Consider the following 17,998-nt stretch of genomic DNA (forward strand, 5'->3'; position numbering starts at 1 on the left):
TGTCCGCGCCCTTGACCAAGAGATCTTACGGGGAGCTCAGGGCCGGAGCTGGGGGCTGGGGACATCAATCGGAAGCCGCCCTGCCTGGAAACCCGAGAGTTTGCCCTGCGGCCTCAGGACCTTCTGAGTTCACTTGAGGAGGCCATAGACCGCAGGGGCGGGCTGGGGTTCCCTCACCATTTATTTCATACAGCTGTTTAAAAAGCTTGTTTAAAATATAGATCATTATATATATTTATTTATATATATATATAAAATATATAAAGAGGAATGGAGGCGAGCCACCCCCAAAAAAAAGCTATGTTTTATAAATATTTCTGTAGCTCCCACATCCCAGAGGAAGACACAAAACAAAACCAAAAAAAAACAAAAAAAAAAAAAACAAAAAAACACAAAAACAAAACATTTACAACCCAAGCTAGTGGTTCCATGTGGTGGGCCCAGCAGGCTCAGACCCTGGGGCCGGCGTGGGGGTCTCAAGGGCTGGGCCTGCAGAACATTCTGATGAAGGCCAGCTGACCGCACCCCCTTCCCGGGAGGCTGGTGTCTCTGGCTGCGAAAGGTCAAGTCCATACCAGTCCTGCCAAACCCATGGCCCTGGCTTCTGAGGCCGGCCTGGAAGGCAGCGCGTGGGCACTCCCCGGCTCGGGCTGCCAGGTTATTTTTAATCTCGTCGGTTTCCTCTGATGTCCGGGCCCTCCTTCCAGGGTGGCCAGGCCTTCTGTCCCTGGCAGTGGTGGTTTCCAAGTGGAGGCAAAGCACAAGCCACCTCCCATGCCAGGCATCTGGGATCCCCAAGCGACAATCCACGGGGTGTGTCCGGGCCCCGGGGTGGGGGGCGCAGGGGGCTCCAAGGGTCCCGGGGGCGCAGGTGGGACCTCACTTGCAGACGTAGCGCTCCACTGTGCGCTCGCAGCGGCGGCAGGTAACGTAGCAGCACCAGTGATACTTGCAGTGGCAGCGCTCGACCACGCGGTCTGTGTAGGGGTTGTAGCCACGGCCGCAGCACATGAGGTCACAGCTGTCACTGCCATGGGATGTTTTGTTGCACTGCCTGGAGCGGGGGAGGGAAAGGGCGGTTAGGGAGGGCACACTCCCTGGGGGCGGGGGGACCGCAGCCTCCCGCTGCCCTCGGCTGCCCACTCAGCTCCTCTTGGAAGGGGTCTTGGTCTTTGGAGAATTTTAAATAATCTCCTTCCCTGAGAGTATTTCTCACTTTTCCCTAGATTTCTTTCTTTCTTTCTTTCTTTTTAGGGGGCAGGGGTTACCTTTAATGCTGAGTTTTGTGCCAAATCCCTATGATGCCCTGTCCCTGAGTATCCCTGTCCACCCTCCCCCCTTTCCTTAGATTTCTAACAAGCATGTAGCAAAATGATGGGAGGGTTTTGTTTTCTTGGGGGTGACATTTTTTTCCTATTCCTCCTACTTCTAAATACCTGAAGGAGCCTTAACCACTCTAATGATCCTGTCTTCCTATCTGATCTTTAATTATATTAAAGATATATAAATAGCTATATTTATAAAGATAGTGTAAAGACAGTTTATAAGTGTAAAGATAGTTTTTTCATTTAGAATCCCGGGAAAATTCTGGAACAGACAAAATGATGCTGGATATGAGGCAAAGTGAGTATGTGGCACACTGTTCGTTGAGAGAGAGGCTCTGTCAACCATTTGCCCCTATGTGCCAAGCATTTCCCTCCAGTATTTTTTTTTTAAGATTTCATTTATTTATTCATGAGAGACATAGAGAGAGAGAGAGAGGCAGAGACACAGGCAGAGGGAGAAGCAGACTCCATGCTGGGAGCCTGATGCGGAACTTGATCCCGGGTTCCCACCCTGGGCCAAAGGTGGTGCTAAACTGCTGAGCCACCAGGGCTGCCCTCCCTCCAGTATTTAATCTTAGAGGAGGCACATAGGGTCCTGGGGTCAGTGAAATGATTATGGCCATTGCACAGATGGTAATGGACTTAGTAAAGGGCAGAAGCTTGCTCAAGTTCCCACAAGAGTCTGTGGGTAAGCAGGGCTTAAGCTCAGGGGTCCTGAGACCAAGTTTAGCACACGCTCTCCCTACCCTTAGGGCAGAGAACCCAGAGGCTTCCAGGGGTTGCATTTCTTTCCGAATCACATGGCTGTGGGAGAAAACACTGAAGGTCCCTAGGAAACCCAACCATCCGGCTGTAGGCTGGCAGTTCCTCTAGCTGGGCTCAGGCTAGCAGGGATATTGTTATGGGAGGCAGCTGGGTCCTCACAGCCACGTGGACTCAGGAATCCCAGAATGTCCGAGATGGGCGAGTTCTAGGGATGACCAAATTCAGCCCTCATATTTCCTGATGGGGAAGCTAAGCCACAGAACGGAGAGGAAGCCTGCCCAGAGTCACACAGTACAAGCATGGGCTCTGTGAGAGTTCGGGGAAGGCTTCCTGGAGGAGGGTCGTCTAGGCCATGTCACGAAAGACAAGCAGAAATGTAAGATGGAAAGGAGGGAAAGGGTGTTGGGAGCAAAGAAAACAAACAGCCTGGGCAAAGGCACAGGACCTGACCTCATCTAGGTGGCGAGAACAGATGGAAGGTATAGAGCTGGAAGTAGGGAGGCCAGAGGAAAGGCCAAGAGCAACTGAGAAAGAGAGGCGGAGACCTGGACTAGGAGGAGGCCACGGGGCTGGAAGGAGGGAGTGCAGGGAAGGAGAGTCAGGAGGTGATGGTGACCCACAGGTAGGGGCTTCGAGCAGTTCCAGGAACAGCAGGAAGAACATATGCCCCAGAGTCAGACAGACCCAGGTTCAAACCCCAGCTCTGCCACTTACTGGCTGTGTGCCTCAAGGCAAGCCACTTAACAAAGGGGACTCTGTCCAACCACTCAACATCAGTCGTGCCCCCTGGTCTTATCCTGGAGGTCTCCGACAGCTCCTCCAGGAAAGGGTGGTAGGAAGCTGGAAGAGTTTCATTTTTATTGCTAGATCCCTGACATGTGATGTTTGAAACCTGAAGGCCAGCCCCAGAACCAGACAAGGTCTGCAGTGGTGCCTGAGAGGGGGAGCTTGGGAGAATGGAACTTCGGGAAAGATCCAGGGGCCCAGGGCAGGTTGCCTTAGTGCAGGGGCCGCTGAAAGAAACATGACAAGAGAGCTGGGGTTTGGAATGCTGACTGCTGCTGTGGCCTCAGTTCACCAAGCTGGGTTTGAGGAAGGCCACAGGACACTGTCCTCCCAACAAGGGAGCCAGCCTCTAGAGGTGCCACCCATGCACATGCTTTTCACAGTTAACAAAGCTCATTCACCTCCAACCCCTTATACTCCCCAATCCCCCAACCTAGTAGAGCTCATGCTCCCCCTCCTCCAGGAAGCTTTCTTGATGTCCAGGCTGCGTCAGGGGCTTCCCTCACCCTTGGGCTTTTTCCTCTGTCATGATCCAACCACTTGGTTCTCCCCCTTCCGTATTCTTGCCAGAGCCTCAAGTAATAAGTACATGTGAAAGTGTCTGTGATACTCCTGAGACTTTGGAGCTGTTTGTTACTGCACAGAAAGCTGACCCATACAGGTGTCTGCAAAAGCCCATGCTCAGATGAATGGCTGAGAGCTGTGCATGGAGGGAAACCTGGTGGCAAGTGGGGGACGCATTCAGAGAAAACAAGGGAGCAAGTGATGCTGCGTGAGGGGGCCTCCTCATCAGTAGCCCTGGGGCAAGCAGAGTGAGGCTCTGGGTAAGCAGAGGCCCGGCAGCCCGGGGGCGGGGAGGGGAGACCATTAATGAGCCCGTCCCATGGGACTGACACTGCCTAGCACAGAGGAGCAGCTCAGTAAGTACAACTGGAGACTGCCGGCCGCCCCTCTGCTTTGCACAGAAGACGAGGCTGAGCCTCAGAGAAGTGAAGGGATTTTCTCAAGGTCCCACAGCTAGGAGGCTGTGTGCTGGGGTGGGAACTGTCCTTCCTTACACACACACACACACACATCGCCCCCATGGATCCGGGGAGACCCTCTGTTTGCTCTGGGCTTTTCCCAGCCTCTCTGGGTTCTAGAATCTCTCTGCCCCCACCCCATCCTCATCACACCCACCCTGGCTGCCTCAGACCAGACTCTTGCTCCTTCCTGTCTCCCTGGCTTGACCTGGTTCCATCTTCACTTCACCCGACCCCCTCAATCTGGCCTCCAGATGGGAGCCAGGGCCTCCTCTCAGAGCCTGCTGCCCCGGTCTGTTAAGATGGAGCCCCCCAAACCAGCCCCCCTCTCTTGGAGACAGGAACGTGGGCTGCGGAGGAAGCAAATGCTGGCTGGGCACCAACTATGTGCCAGACACGTTCTCAGACACCCTCACTCTGGTTCAATATTCTTTTAACCCCGCAGAACACTAGTTTTGTGGAATGCTATTAGGGGCTCCTTAATAAAAGAGTTCCACAGCCAAACACCTCTGGGAAACGTTGGCTTAGGCAGATCCTTTACTGTGGGATTCCTCCGAGCCTTTAAAATGTTCTCGTGCTTTGCAAATCGCCAAAGAGAATTTCCCAATCATATCTGATTGCAGAGCTATTTCTATTACAGCATCTCAGGACTAACTTCCCCTAGAACCATCTCTGGGAAATGCTGCTGCCCTGAATCCTCACCAGCTCAGTACACAGTAGGTCCGCGGTTACCCCTGGTTCTCTTTCTCCTGTCCTGAGCCCGCTTCAGCAGTAGTGACGGGGTCTGCTGTTGGGACCCCAGACCCGGCTCCTGAACTGGGGACCAAGGGGAGAGAACCGGGCCCGGGAGGTGGTGCATGTGTGTCAGGGAACACGGGGGCACTGTCCGTCCACAAAGCAGGCCTCCTGCGCCCGCTGCCCTTCTGAGAAGCAGTTGCCTGCTTCAGTCTCTGGCTCAGTGCAGACTTCCTGCGTGGCTGTGGGCTGGCTGCTGCCCCCTTGTGCCTCAGTTCCTTATTTGTCCAACCAGCAGCCAAGATGACATCGACCCTTCACTTACTCACTTGACAAACACTTCTTGAGGACCCGTCTTATGTGGGGCAGCCAGCCTCCCAATGTGGTCACCGTCTCTCCCCATCTCCTCCACCAGCCTCCACTGCCCAGGGGCTCCTTGCTTGAGCCACATACACTCAAGGAGCTCTGCTGGGGCCCTCTTGGGCCCTGGCACCTCTGCTGGGCACTCCTGGGGCCCCCTCCATCCATGGGCAGGGACTCCATTCCCCAAGTGCCAGCTGAGGCAAGACCATGTGCCTGGCCTTGAGCTGACATGGGGCACCTGCCACATAGCTGACCCTTTCCCACCCTGCCACCCTGGCGGCAGACCCTTACCTGTCTTGCGTCCCGTGGGAGCCCACCTTCTCGTTCTTCATGCAGAAGTCGGGCGAACTCTGCAGATAGACAAGCTCTGAGTCCTTCACAGGCCTGATGTCCAGGTCCTTGGGCACCAGGTGCTTGCGGGTGCCCATGGGGCGGTGCACCACCTTGGTGGCCGACAGGTAGCGGGTCTTGAGGTCGGCAGCCACATCCCGAAGCTCCTGCAGCCCCTTCCAGCAGGTGCGGATGGAGCAGGAGCCAGATACCCCATGGCACTTACACTTCATTTCCAGAGAGGCGCGCAGAGCCTGCAGACAGGGGAGGGCGTCGGGCTGGGCGGCCAGGGTCCCCTCCCTGGCCTGCCCGGGGGGACCCTGCCCTCCCACCCCCCACATGCTGGGGACTCTCAGGGAGTCACTGACTACTCTGGGCCTCAAGTGAGGGAGCTTTTGGCTCTAAAGCTGGAGAGTGTTGTAGGTTCTCAGCTCCTCCTCCAGCCTGGGGGGAGCTGGGAGGGACATGAAGGGAATGGCATTTGTAGGGATAACAGATGCCAACTGCCCCAATACATAATATGGCTTAATCATTCTAAGAGTTCTTCACCGGAGGTACCATTACTTTCCTCATTTTAAAAAGAGGAAACAAAGGTTCAGAGAGACCAAGTCTCAAGCTCAAGTTTGCACAACTAGCAAATCCTGGAGCTGGGATCTGAACTCAGGTCTGAGGGCAAGCCTTTTAATTGTTCCATGCTTTTCTCTTGCACAAAACTGGGGCTCACTGAATCCTTGTTGGATAAAAGGGGGAAAAAGAAGGAAGGAAGCAGAGGAATGAGGGGGGAGAGAGGAGGGGAGGCAGGAGGTAAGCACATGGGGGCACGTTCCCTGGCCTGGCTGGCCCTTCCTCTGCACTGCCTGGAGCCCCCCAGTGAGCCCCGTCCCGGTCAGCCCCTCTATCTTACTCTGTGCAGGGCAGGCACATAATTGCTACCTTGCAGAGTGGTTGCTGGGATTCAAGAGGGGACACGTATGAAAGGGTGCTGTGAACTACAAAAGTCAAATCAACACTGGTTTGAAAAATTAGTCTAATGACTGTGGTGCAGCAGGGAGGCTTGAGCTCTGGGGCTCGGGGAAACTCTAGCCCTGGCTTCTGAAATGACTTCGTCCTATCACCTTCCTCGGGCCTCAATTTCCCCTCGGATCCCTCTGCCCCGGGGCCAGCCCTCCTGCCTGCCCTATGCGGAGCTGCAAGGCTTACGGGTCCTCTGGGCCTACCCCTGCATTAGAAAGAAGGGGAAACTGAGGCCAGAGCGAGCAGAGACTTGACCAAAATCATTCGGTGAGTTAGTGCGGGAGCTGGTCAAGGTCCCAGGGCTCCTTCTTCACCAGGAAGTGGGGAATGAGGGGGTTCACTGGGTCTAAAATCTGGAATTGGCTCAGCAAAGCCCGCGGAGAACACGGGAAGGAGGTGAGCCTGACTGCATGGTACATTCAACCTCCCAAGGGCATCAAGGTACCCTTCAATCATCATCGACAGGTGAACTATGTTTAGTTCCTCAGCTCAGATGGGTGGGAAGGGGCCCAGAGCTTCCAGACACCCACCATGGGCCAGTGCTAAATACGCCGTATCTGTTACTTCATTTAACCCTCACGAGTCCTGTGGCTGCGGGGAGGGGACCGGGTCCTTTTGCAGATGGCCTCAGGGCGGCCGGATCCTCGGCATCAGGGCCCCAGGGACAAGCAGAATGCACCCCTGAGGCTGAGAAGCCTGCCTGGACTGCTCGGCAGGAGGGGATGACTGTTTCCCCCAGCAGCACAAGAGTGAAGCTGGGTTCTTGGGCTTGGGGCTGGCTTCCCAAGGACAGGGGCAGGCCGGTAGGATTGGGAGGCAGGAGTCCTGGGTCCCTGGCCAGGCCCTGCTACAAGCCCATGGGGTCTCTTGGCCTCAGTTTCTCCAACTATCCAAACATGGCCTGGACATCCTAGAATCCTTCCCTGAGGGAGACCAGTGAGAGAGGAAGCTGAGGCGGTGGAAACCTCTGGACTTGGAGTCCTGCAGACCTGGGCTCCATCGCTCCCTGTGTCCTTGGCTGAGCCACCTAACTTCTTTCTGCCTCCCTTTCTGCCTCTGAACAATGGGCTGCTGGGGCCGCGGGAAACCATGAGATGCCATCTGCACCCAACGCTCCACCCCTCAGGTTCCCGTTCCCCACGCGTGAGATGGGTAGCAGCATCTCCTCGCAGGGGGGTGTGTGGACTACAGGACAGAAAACTCAAGGCACCACCACAGCGCCTGGTGCTCAGATTAGTATAAAGTGGATTTTTTATCTTCTAAAAATAAAAAGGTCCACTCATTCACTTATGCATTCACCCCAACCTTCAGTGGAATTAGGCGAGGAATTAATGAGACACTGGGGTAACAGACGTGCAGGGCCCACTGTGTTCTGGAGCTGGATGGACCCCGTTAGGTCCACGGAGACCCCATAGGCTGAGGCTCTTATCCTCCAGCCCTCCCCATGCCTCCTCCCACACCCAGCCTCGGCCCGAGGCCCCGCAGGAGCCTGAGGAGGGTGGCCAATGGGGACTAGAGAGCACCAAGCCAGTCCATTTTACAGCTAGAAACAACTGAGGCCAGAGAGGAAGTGACTTGCCCAACATCACACAGCCAGTTTAGTGCCAGAGCCAAAGCAGGAACCTGGAGCTCCTGACCCCTAGCTCAGTGTTCCTTCTGCTCCACCAGCATTTCCCATTCAAATCCTGGTGGACCCCCGGAGGAGGAGGAGGAGGAGGAGGAGCCTGGCAAGCCCCAAGCTGCTGGAAAGGGGAGAGCTGGGGGAGGCCGGGGAGCACACCAGTGTGGGCGGATCGGGGCCCGCCCCCCCGCCGCCCCCTCCATCAGGGCACACTGGTGGCCCTTTCCTGGCCGACTGGCATGAGCATAACCATCTGGGGTGGGTGGGGTGGGTGGTTACCTGTCTCCCCACTTCACTGTTGTGTAGACGCATCAGTTTATTGGCTTGGGATCCTGTTTTTTTCACCTTCATAGGAGCATCGGAAAACTTGGCTCCCATGAGAAGCCCGTAGCTGAGGTTGTCCGCACATCCTCCCCAGCGGTTCCCGGGCCCGGGTGGCTCACCTGGGACGGGGCCGCAGGAGCAGCCGGGCAGGTCCCCGGAGGTGCAGGCCCGGGCGATGGCGTGGCTGATGGCGGCCGCCGACAGCGCATACACGAAGGCCGACTCCCGGGTCCCTGTGGGGAGGTGCTGGCTCAGCGGGGGGCAGGCCCCTCTGTGGGCCGGCAGGGGCAGGGGCTGCAACAGGTGGCGGGCAGACGCGCGACGTTGATCTGTCGCTAGCCGGCTCTCCCGCACACGCAGTAGCTGACTTGTACGCCCGCTCACAAACTCACCCCCACATCCAGAGGCCCTGAGGGCCTGCACCCCTACAGGCACCTTGCTCCCACACGCTTAACATTCCGCCATTCCGGTTCTCCCCCTGCTTCCCTGCACTCAGTTTTAGGGGCTACCCCTCAAAGGAACTCAGACCTGAGGGGCAGATGAGTGTGCAAAGAGCCAGCTGTAGGTTGAGCTGTGTCCCCCAAAAAGACAGGGTCAAGTTCTGACCCCTGGTACCTGTGAACATGACCTTATTAGAAACAGGGTCTTTGCAAGTATAACTGAACTAAGATGAGGTCATACTGGATCAGAGTGGGCCCTAACCTAAGGACGGGTGTCCTTACAGGAAGGGGACCCTTGGATAGAGACACATGGTGGGGGAACCCTACGTGACAGAGGCAGGGATTGAAGAGACGCATCTGTGAGCAAAGGAACATGGAGGCTGCTGACAGCCACCAAAATCTAAGAAGAGACAAAGGAAGAACTTCCCCAGGGCCATCGGAGGGAGCACAGCCCTGCTGGCACCTTAATCTCAGATTTTGGGCCTCCAGAACTATGGGCAATGCAGTTTTGTTGTTTGAAGCCCCTGTTTGTGAAACTTGGTCACAGCAGCCTTGGGAGACCCACACAGAGCCCAATGTGCCTCTGCTGTTGGATGTCTTGGCTTTAGGTCCATGCAAGTCACCTTCCCTTCTCAAGCCTCAGTTTCCTTAACTGTAGAATGGGAATGATAATACCTACCTCACAGGCTTGCTCTAGAGTTCAAATAATTTGGGAAGGAAGGAAGCATTGTCATGTGCTCCACAAACCTTAGCTGTTATCGTACAGGGGAGAGATTACAAACATTGGGGCACTTCTGCACAACAAAAACCTCTTTTACTGTACACAAGACCCCCAACACCCCCCCCCAGAAGCCACCTGCGCCAGTAAGTGGAGACCCTACCTCACTTTGTGCATCTCACAGCATCTGCAGGCACCTCAGTCTAGAATGATCTGTGGCACACCTGTCTGCCTGAGGGTGGGCTCTCTCGTCTTCATGTTACATACTCCCCTCCCGAGGGCCTCTTGGGCCTCATCCATCCTTTCTTCATGCATTAGGGATTAGGGTACACAACCATTTGTGCTACCCCTACACTGGCATATTCACTCACTGTGTGTTTATTCATTCATCAATTCATGCCTGGATACCCATATCTGTGATTAATTCATCCACCAATCCATCCACACCTGTATTCTCTTCTGTGCTTCCATCCATCACCCACCCAGTCACTCATCCACCCATCACACAGCCATCAACACCCATCCATCCATCCATGAATTCACCCACCTATCTAAACACACATATGCATATGCCTGAATTCATCCATCCCCACCTGGGCGCATTCTGCAGGCCCTAGCAGCCCCCACCGGCTCCCTACCTCTCTCCAGGTCAAGCAGGTAGTTGGGGGCAAGCTCGATGGAGGAGCAGTTCCAGCGCATGTCCGCAAAGGCCCTGCGGCAGGCCTTCATGACCTCGCGGGCAGCGTGCACGATGGTGTGCATGAGCTCCAGGTTGCTGCGGCAGAGCTGCACCTGCGCAGACACCAGCCCCTCCAGCTGCTTGCAGTGCTGCGTCTGGTTCAGCGCCAGGGCCGCCGGGGTCTTGGACAGCGCCCTACACACCACCGAAGGGCAAGAACCAATGGAAGGAAAGACAGAGTGTGAGGGGCCACGTTGCACCTGCCCTCCTGGTCCCAGCTTTCCTCAATGGGCTCGGGGGCCTTTGCTAGAAGGAGTTGGGAGACTAAGACGCAAAGACCCTGCCCCAGCAGAGCAATGGCTCCCCCTCCCGCTCCTTGTGGCCTTGGGCACATCACTGTCCCTCTCTGGACCAGGCCCTCATTCAGGTCGGATCATACCCTCCAACCTCTTTACACTTTACTATTATCCTAACCATGAACAGCTATACACCTCACAAAGCACTCATACCGCTTCCCTGTTTATTCTCACACAGCTGTGAATTAACTACCCTTTATTCAATATTCAGTCAAGGTGGAGCACCTGTATGTGCCAGGCACGCGCTGGGCGCTACATTATTACAGTCAACATCATCATAATACATACTATTAACTGAGCACTTACTAGATGCACAGTAGGAGTTAAGAGCTTACCATACATTCCTTCATTTAATTATTAAACTCGTTTATTGGGCTATAAAATCCCACACACGTGCAAGTGATTTATTAGAGGATTTAAGGAGCCACTCAATGTTGTGATAAATTAGACTTAGCCATTAACTTGCTGTGTGCCCTTAGATAAATCACTGTCCCTTTCTGGGCTGCAGTGTCTGTACCTGTTAAACTATTTCCCAGAATGGAAAAGTGAGACATTCTGAAAAAAAGGGATCCATGGTTAAACACATTTGGGAAACATGATGTACTCTGTCCTCTTTTGGAGAGTAACTGATGCATATGTACATTTTAAAGGCCCTGAGAAGGCCCACAGCAAAGCAACAAGGTTTGGTTTTGTTTAACTCAGGAGTCCGCTAAGCACAAAGCTCTTTGAGAAAAGCTCACCTCATCCATGTTTTGGGAAATGCTGGCCTGGGGGTCTCTATGAACCCTGGTGATGTTGTAGGACCCAGGAGCTTCCCAGATCCAGACTCTAGGCGCTGGGATTGCAAGGCTCTAGGACCAGGGGTACATCTCGGATGCACCTTTCTCCCAGGTCCTGCACCAGGCAGCACCTCTAAGCACAGACTACAGGGACTCCATGGCAAGCCCCAAGAGGGTTCTGCATGGACTCATCCCCTGCCCCAGAGTCAGCTGGCCCCCAGCAAGCCAGCAGAGACCCTGGAGGAAGCAGGGGCAAGGACAGGCCGATCTGCAGTCACAGTGTTGGGGGCCCCGGCTTGCTGCGAGCACCAGAGTCCTCACTCGGGGTCAGGGCTGAGACTTGATGAGGCCAGGATCCCAGAACCCCCAGCCTGAGATCCCAAGGGAGATCGTTTTAAACAAGAGCACAGCCCAAGGTAGACTCCTGGCTCTGTCATTCCCTTTGTGACTTTGAGCAAGTCACTTGGCCTCTCCTAGCCCAGTAACCTCTCAGCATTCCCTGGGGGAGTAACTCGGTGGGCCTCAGTGCTCTGCCCAGGGCTGACACACCGGCTCAGTGCTCAGCGAGGGGAGCTACTGCAATCACTGCCCTGGTGGTCTGCACCCACATAGTCAAGGCCGAGGGCTGCCTCAAACCTGGTCCCCCAGCCCTCTCTAGTGTCCCCTCCCTGTCCCTGGTGTGCTCTACTATCTGGCCATACCAGACTCCTGGCTTCTCTGACAGGGACCGCCCCACCACCCTGCCTTTGCCCAGACTTTTCCTGATGCCAGGAATACCTTTCCCCTTGCTCCTACATCTAAATGAATAAATGAACTGGATCTACTTGTGGAAGAAATATTTACTAAGCACCAACTCTTCTTGACCTCATTTGGTAATGAACACGACACATGATCCTTTCCTCAAGGAGCCCGGGGTCTAGTGGCTACACAGACCTATCCCAGTTAGAAGGCAATGACCCAGATGTTCCAGCTCATGGGCTGGCCCAGGGGAAGAGCCCAGGTTTAGGGAGCAGCTGTATGACATGGGTAAGTTACTCAACCTCTCTGTGCCTCATGGTCCTCATCTGTTACAAGAAAAGGAGAATTTCCACTTCAAAAGGTGATGGCAAGACTTCAATAAGATAATGCATATAAAACATATGGAACATTAAGAAAAACATATGGAACATTCATAAATGGGATTGCTTCTGCTTATTGCCAGTGAATCCTGGACTAGAGGGAGTCAGAAGCCCTGGGTTCTAGCTCCAGTTCTGCCCTCGTGTGCTGTTGTTAACCTTGGGCAAATTGCTGTACCTTTCTGAGCATCATCTACCAGATGGGAACTCCTAGAGGTCTTGGAGAGGCTGATGGGGATAACAGGTGCTACATTAAGTCCTAATAAGTCAGTTTCCCCCTGCCTCTCCCTCTCTGCCATGCCCCACCCAGTTAGGGTGGTGCCACCCCAACCTGAGATAGATTTTGGCTATCCTGGGCAGTCTGTCCTTAACTGTTACCCCCGGCGCGTCCCTACCCTCCAAACTATGAGCAGGTCAATGCCTGGTCTATTCGGATGCAGACCTAAGGCATGGTTTCTGACCTAAACTGAGCCATCAGGTCCTCCCTGGCCCTCCCTGTCTATGCCAGGTCACCTCAGGGAACCTCTGGTCTGATTTCCCGTAGCCTATACCAGGTGAGGTGTGATCACACAGAGGCAGATAGATGCCCTCCCCTCGGCCTGTTTCTTGGTTGGTACAGCCCTCCACCCACACCCTGCTAACTGCCCCCACACACCGACACACTATCCCCGCAGGCGCGGCACTCCCCATATGGCACTCCTCTCGCCTCGTGCCCCATCCCTGGCTCACAGCGGGGTCTGTCTGGGGGATTACTCCCCCACCCTTTGTACAGAGGAGACACAGACGGATGCCCTGTTTCCTCCTGATACCAACCCTGTAGACCTGGCCTCTCCTTCCCGGGTTCGCTCCCTGCCGGGCTGGGCCTGCCAACACTCAGCCTGCCCGGATCCCGCTCTGCCCTTCATCCTTGCCCAACTTTCTTTCTTCTCCTCTGAGCCAGTTTTCTGTTTCACGATGGGAAGGATGATACGAGATATGCCAGAAAATCCCCGGCACGGCACCAGGCACGCAAGCAGTGTGGCTGCCTTCTGAGTCCTTGCTCTGGGCTCCTGCTCCAGCCACGAGTTAGATAATGAAGGCTGAACCCTTTCCTGGGGAGCTCAGTGCAGACAATTCCTGAGTACCATGTGCTGCAGCTCCCAAGTTGGGGGGTGCTCTGTGCTCCTGCTGCCCGGGGACCTGGGCCACTCTGGGTATTAGCCTGTCCCACTCTGAGTCACTCAGCCTCCACCTCCCCAGTCGGTGGGGAGAGGAGGTGCTATGAGGGGAGCCCCAGAGAGGAGCCTCCCAGAGGAGGCACAGACTGTCAAGGAGGGCAGAGGACAGATAGGAAGCACCCCAGAGAGGCTTGATGGGTGAGGAGCTACTGGAGAGAGTGGTGCAGGCAGAGGGGCCAGACACAGCACGCGAGCCGGGAGATCTGGAAGCAGGAGGCGGTGGATTCCACTCCTGAGGAGGGCAATGCGGTCATCTGGTAATTAGTGGTAATGACCGTTTCTAACTAAGTCCCCCTCGGGGAGGTAATCAAGGATTAGGGCAGGAGGCGGGGGAGTTACCCGTCTGGACATCTCCTCTGGCTTACCTCGCTGCAGCAGATCCCTAATTGAAAACATTTTGGTTTATCAGGGGATGGGGACATGGGGGAGAGGGTAGAAGAAAGGACAGAAGGGGACAGAGTTCACAAGCAAGGCCTGTGCCAAGGATGCCACCGTGGTGGCCAAGGTCTCTTCCATCTGGGAGTCGAGAGTTCTCCTGGGAGTGGCTCAGGGGCAGAGACCTGGGTTTCGGCTCCAAGTCAGCCGCTCTCCCAACACGCGACCTTGGGCAAATCACTGGCCCTTCCTGGGTTTGGTGTCCCTATCTCATCATTCAAGTGGGGACACTGAGGCCCAGAGAAGGACTGGGCTTGCCCAAACATGTACACAGCCAATCAGACAGAGCCAAGCCAGAACCCAGGCTTCCCAGATCCCAGGCCAGGGCTCTTTCACTTCCATTTTAGAGATGAGGAAACTGAGACTCAGAGAGGCAGAAGCTAGTGACTTGGCTGAGGCATGGCTAGTGGCTAACAAACTGGCAAAGCTCAGGCTGAGGCCCAGGCTCCCAACAGGTGGGCCTTTTGGGCCACTGAGCCACATCTGGTTTCAATTTCTGTGTCCGATGTCCCTTTCACCTTCAGCTCCCTTTCCAAAGCCCAGGGCAGCAGTACCCCCGGGGTACAACCCCAGGACAGCTGAGTCTCCTGGGTGAGCCCCTACCTCCTGGCCCCACTGTACGCTTCCCTCGGCACAATTGTCCTGTGGCTCCCTGAGACCAAGAGGCCACAAGCCAGATGCCCAAACTCCACATCCTACCTCTACTGCCTACCAGCTGTGACACTCTGTGAGTTAGAGGCCCCTGTGTCTCCATTTCCTGTTCTATTCAATGGGGGTGAGAGCAGAACCCACCTCCTGGGAGATCCAAATGAAACAATATATATAAAAGTGCTCAGAACAGTGCTTGGCATGTAACAAGGCCACACACACACACACACACACACACACACAAACACACGGTTGTTATGCTTAAACTCCACTCCTGTCTCTCCCTATATCTTTAGCTCCAGCAAGACTTTAACTATTATCAAGGGTTTGGCTGAATGGAGCCCATCTGCCTGGGTTCTGATCCCACAGCCACCATTAACTAGCTGTGTGACCCTGGGTCAGTAACTGATCCTCTCTGTTCTTTAGTTTCCTTATTTATAAAATGCTAGTGACAGGACTTTCACCTACCTCATGAGAATAGTATCAAAATTAAGTGACTGAAGCTCTTGGAACAGAGTCTGGGGACTTAGAAGTGGGCTCTTACAATTCTTGGTTTCTTTGCTTTCCCCTGTGCACTGTCCTGCCTCTGCTTTTGTTCCTGCTCTTCCTCCTGCCCAGGTGCCTGCTTTACATTCCATCCCTGGCCATCAAAATCCTACCTACCCTTTGAAGCCCAGCCCAAAGTCACCTCCCTCAGATGGAACTAACTGCTCCTCCTCTGGGCTCCCACACTCTCTCTCCTAGGACACAGCCCAAAATCCACTTTGCTAGGAGCTCCTATAAGGCAGACACTGAGTCGTATCCCTTTTTGTAGCAGCCAGGTTATGCAGTGGGGGACTGCATGGACCTTGGGCTTAGCTAGCCATCTATTCTAGGCCCTCCCTGGCCACATGCCAGCATGGGGGCTTGTGCAAGTCACACACTTGTCAGAGCCTCAGCATTCTCACCATGGTGTGGGAAGGACAGCACTGTCCCCCACAATGCTCTAGGAGCAAGCCTAGCTTTTGGCCTCTGACGTGCCTAATGCTCTTTGGCAAATCATTCCCCCCACCCCAGGGCCTCAGTGGCCTTATCTGTAAAATTGTGTGGTGGGTGAAGAGGACTTGGACGCTCTGATCAGAGGGTCCCACCAGCTAGCACGGTGCCAGGTACTGGCAGTAGACGGTGGCCAATGTCTCACAGAACTAATCGGAAGCAGCTGAGAAGAGCTGCTGAGCCCAGACTTCTTGCAAACATGAAATGCAAGAAAGAAGATGGGGTTACCCTCCTGAATCACCAATTAATCGGTAACTCAGCCGCAGCCGGGGCAGGGCCAGTGACCTCAGGACTGTTTGCTGGCGGCGCAGCCACAATCGCCCAGGCTTGCAGCTAATCCGCGAACCTTCCTCATAAACCCCTCCCCAGCCCCCATGATCTGTCCCTGCCTGTCTTATCTGCACGGCCTCCCCATCCCCCAGCTCCAGTCCTGTCTTGGATGTCCCCACCATTCAGGGAGTCCCTCCACCCAAAGTGCCCTCCTCCCCACCGCCCCCACCCACCAAACTCCTAGAGACTCCTCAGGCCCAACCTAGGAACACTGCCCCTCAAAACTCACCCCAGCGTCCAAAGTATGTGTCCCCCCACCAGGTGGTCTCCCCTCCTCTGGGCCCCCACGACACCACCCTGGTCACTCTTAGGGCACTTGGAGTTATTTACGGCCTGGGCTTATCTCTTGAAGTCCGGAGGGCAGCTCCTCCAGGAAAGGGCTGGGTTTTACTTCTCTCCCCAGCCGCCCCTGCCCCTGCGTGCGTGCACAGCCCTGCACAGAGCAGGCACTCCCTTCTGCTTCTGCGGGGTAGAAGAGAGCCCCCGGCTCCCACCTATCGGCCCATTAATAATTTCTATCTAAAGGAACACCCTTCACATGTGCACAGCATCTGACAGTTTAAGAAGTTCTTTCATGAGCCGCTTCTCATCTGACCTTAGTGCAATAGAGGATAGAGACTCCTGCCCTCCTTTGAGAGAGGACGTGGAGGCTCCCAGAGGTTGAGTGACACTTCCCCCAAGGTCACCCAGGTGGAGGGAGGGGTCGGGACTGTTTGAGGATCTTCAGCTAGGGTCAGGAGACCCACGAGGAAACACTGAGCAGGCCCGTGTGCAGGGGCACAGACCCTCCTGACTGGGCCCCCGGACCATACTGTCTTTTTCCATCTGCCCCTCTACGGGTCTGGCGCAAGGGACAGGGCAACTCTGTAGCTCTCCACGCACGCCCTGTCTCGCTCCTGCCTCACGACCCTTGGGGAGGTGAGGCCAATACTCTACGAGCAGGAGAAGGAGGCGTAAGGAGAGTGACTTGCCCACGACCCCCAAGCCAACTCCCGCTCCTGGGGCTTGGGCACTCACCCGGTCCCCGGGGAGCCCCCTTAACATCAGCCGCTGCCCGCGTCCGCCTGTCCCCCAGCCCGACCACGCAGACGCGAGGTCCCTACTTACAGCCATTTGATGCCGTAGCACACGCCGGTCTGGAGCGCCAGGGCGAAGAGGAGCGCCTCGCACACCCGCGGCCGCGCCCTCATGGTGGCGCGGCACGCGCGCTCGGGGCGCACCGTCGGGAGCTGCTGCACCAGGTCCGCCGCTCGGCCCCGCGCACGCCGCCTGCAGTCGGGGAGAGCCGGGGCGGGGGTTAAGGCGGCGCGCGGGGCGGAGGCCGCGGGGGCGGGCGCGGGGGCGGGCGCGGGGGGGCGCGTTTTATTCAAATTACAAAGGAGGGGTCGGGCCGGGGAGGCCGAGCGCGCGGCGGGCGTCGCCTCCCGCCCCGCACAGCCCGGGACGTGGCCGGCGTCTGGCTCGAGTTCGGTGTCGCCGAGCGCGGCCCCGGCTGGGCTCCAGGCTGCCCGCGATCGGGACGGGGGCGGCGGGGCCGGGCCCGAGAGACGGAGCGAGCGGGTCCGAGACCGAGGCGGAGGGAGCAGCCGGGCCCAACCAGACCTCGGGAGGCTCGGAAAGGAAAGGAGGAAAGGGGGCAGGGCCGAGGCCGGGTGCGCGTGCGAGCGCCCAGGATCTGCGTTATCTCCGAAATAGTTACTAGTCAGTAGGGAGGGCCGTGGCAATCCTTCCCCTCTGGGCCTCAGTTTACCTTCTCTGTACACGAAGGACACAATTGTGATTCGGACAAAATTCGCCTTTTATAAAGAAAGCGCATGATCGCATGTGCTCCTCCCAGCAACCCTGGGAGACAGGTACCACCCCTGCCCCCATCTCACAGGTAAGAAATCTGAGACCCGGGGATGTGAAACGGCGGCGTTGGTTACACTCCCAGGTGTCCTATGAGTCCACCGATGCTCAGA

The 17,998-nt window shown here is 55.9% G+C and overlaps 1 protein-coding gene across 1 annotated transcript; it reads right to left on the reverse strand.

Annotated features, from left to right (window-relative positions):
- Positions 1 to 206: 206 nt before the first annotated feature.
- WNT11 (Wnt family member 11) lies at positions 207 to 17,298 on the reverse strand. The gene is made up of 5 exons (XM_072794672.1): positions 17,145 to 17,298; positions 10,082 to 10,317; positions 8,241 to 8,518; positions 5,288 to 5,580; positions 207 to 1,054 (listed from the first exon to the last, which is right to left on the reverse strand). The coding sequence occupies exons 1-5, from the start codon at positions 17,225 to 17,227 to the stop codon at positions 880 to 882; spliced, it is 1,065 nt and encodes a 354-aa protein (XP_072650773.1). The 5' UTR covers positions 17,228 to 17,298; the 3' UTR covers positions 207 to 879.
- Between the last annotated feature and the right edge of the window lie 700 nt (positions 17,299 to 17,998).

This window comes from Canis lupus, chromosome 23 (assembly GCF_048164855.1).
Source record: "Canis lupus baileyi chromosome 23, mCanLup2.hap1, whole genome shotgun sequence".
NCBI classification, from domain to species: domain Eukaryota; kingdom Metazoa; phylum Chordata; class Mammalia; order Carnivora; family Canidae; genus Canis; species Canis lupus.

Coding starts and splice junctions, on each gene's coding strand:
- WNT11 (XM_072794672.1), bottom strand. CDS start 17,227: ATGAGGGCGCGGCCGCGGGTGTGCGAGGCGCTCCTCTTCGCCCTGGCG. Junction 8,519..10,081: donor CCTGCTTGACCTGGAGAGAG/GTAGGGAGCCGG, acceptor ACCTCCCCACAG/GGACCCGGGAGTCGGCCTTC. Junction 5,581..8,240: donor ACAGTGAAGTGGGGAGACAG/GTAACCACCCAC, acceptor CCCTGTCTGCAG/GCTCTGCGCGCCTCTCTGGA.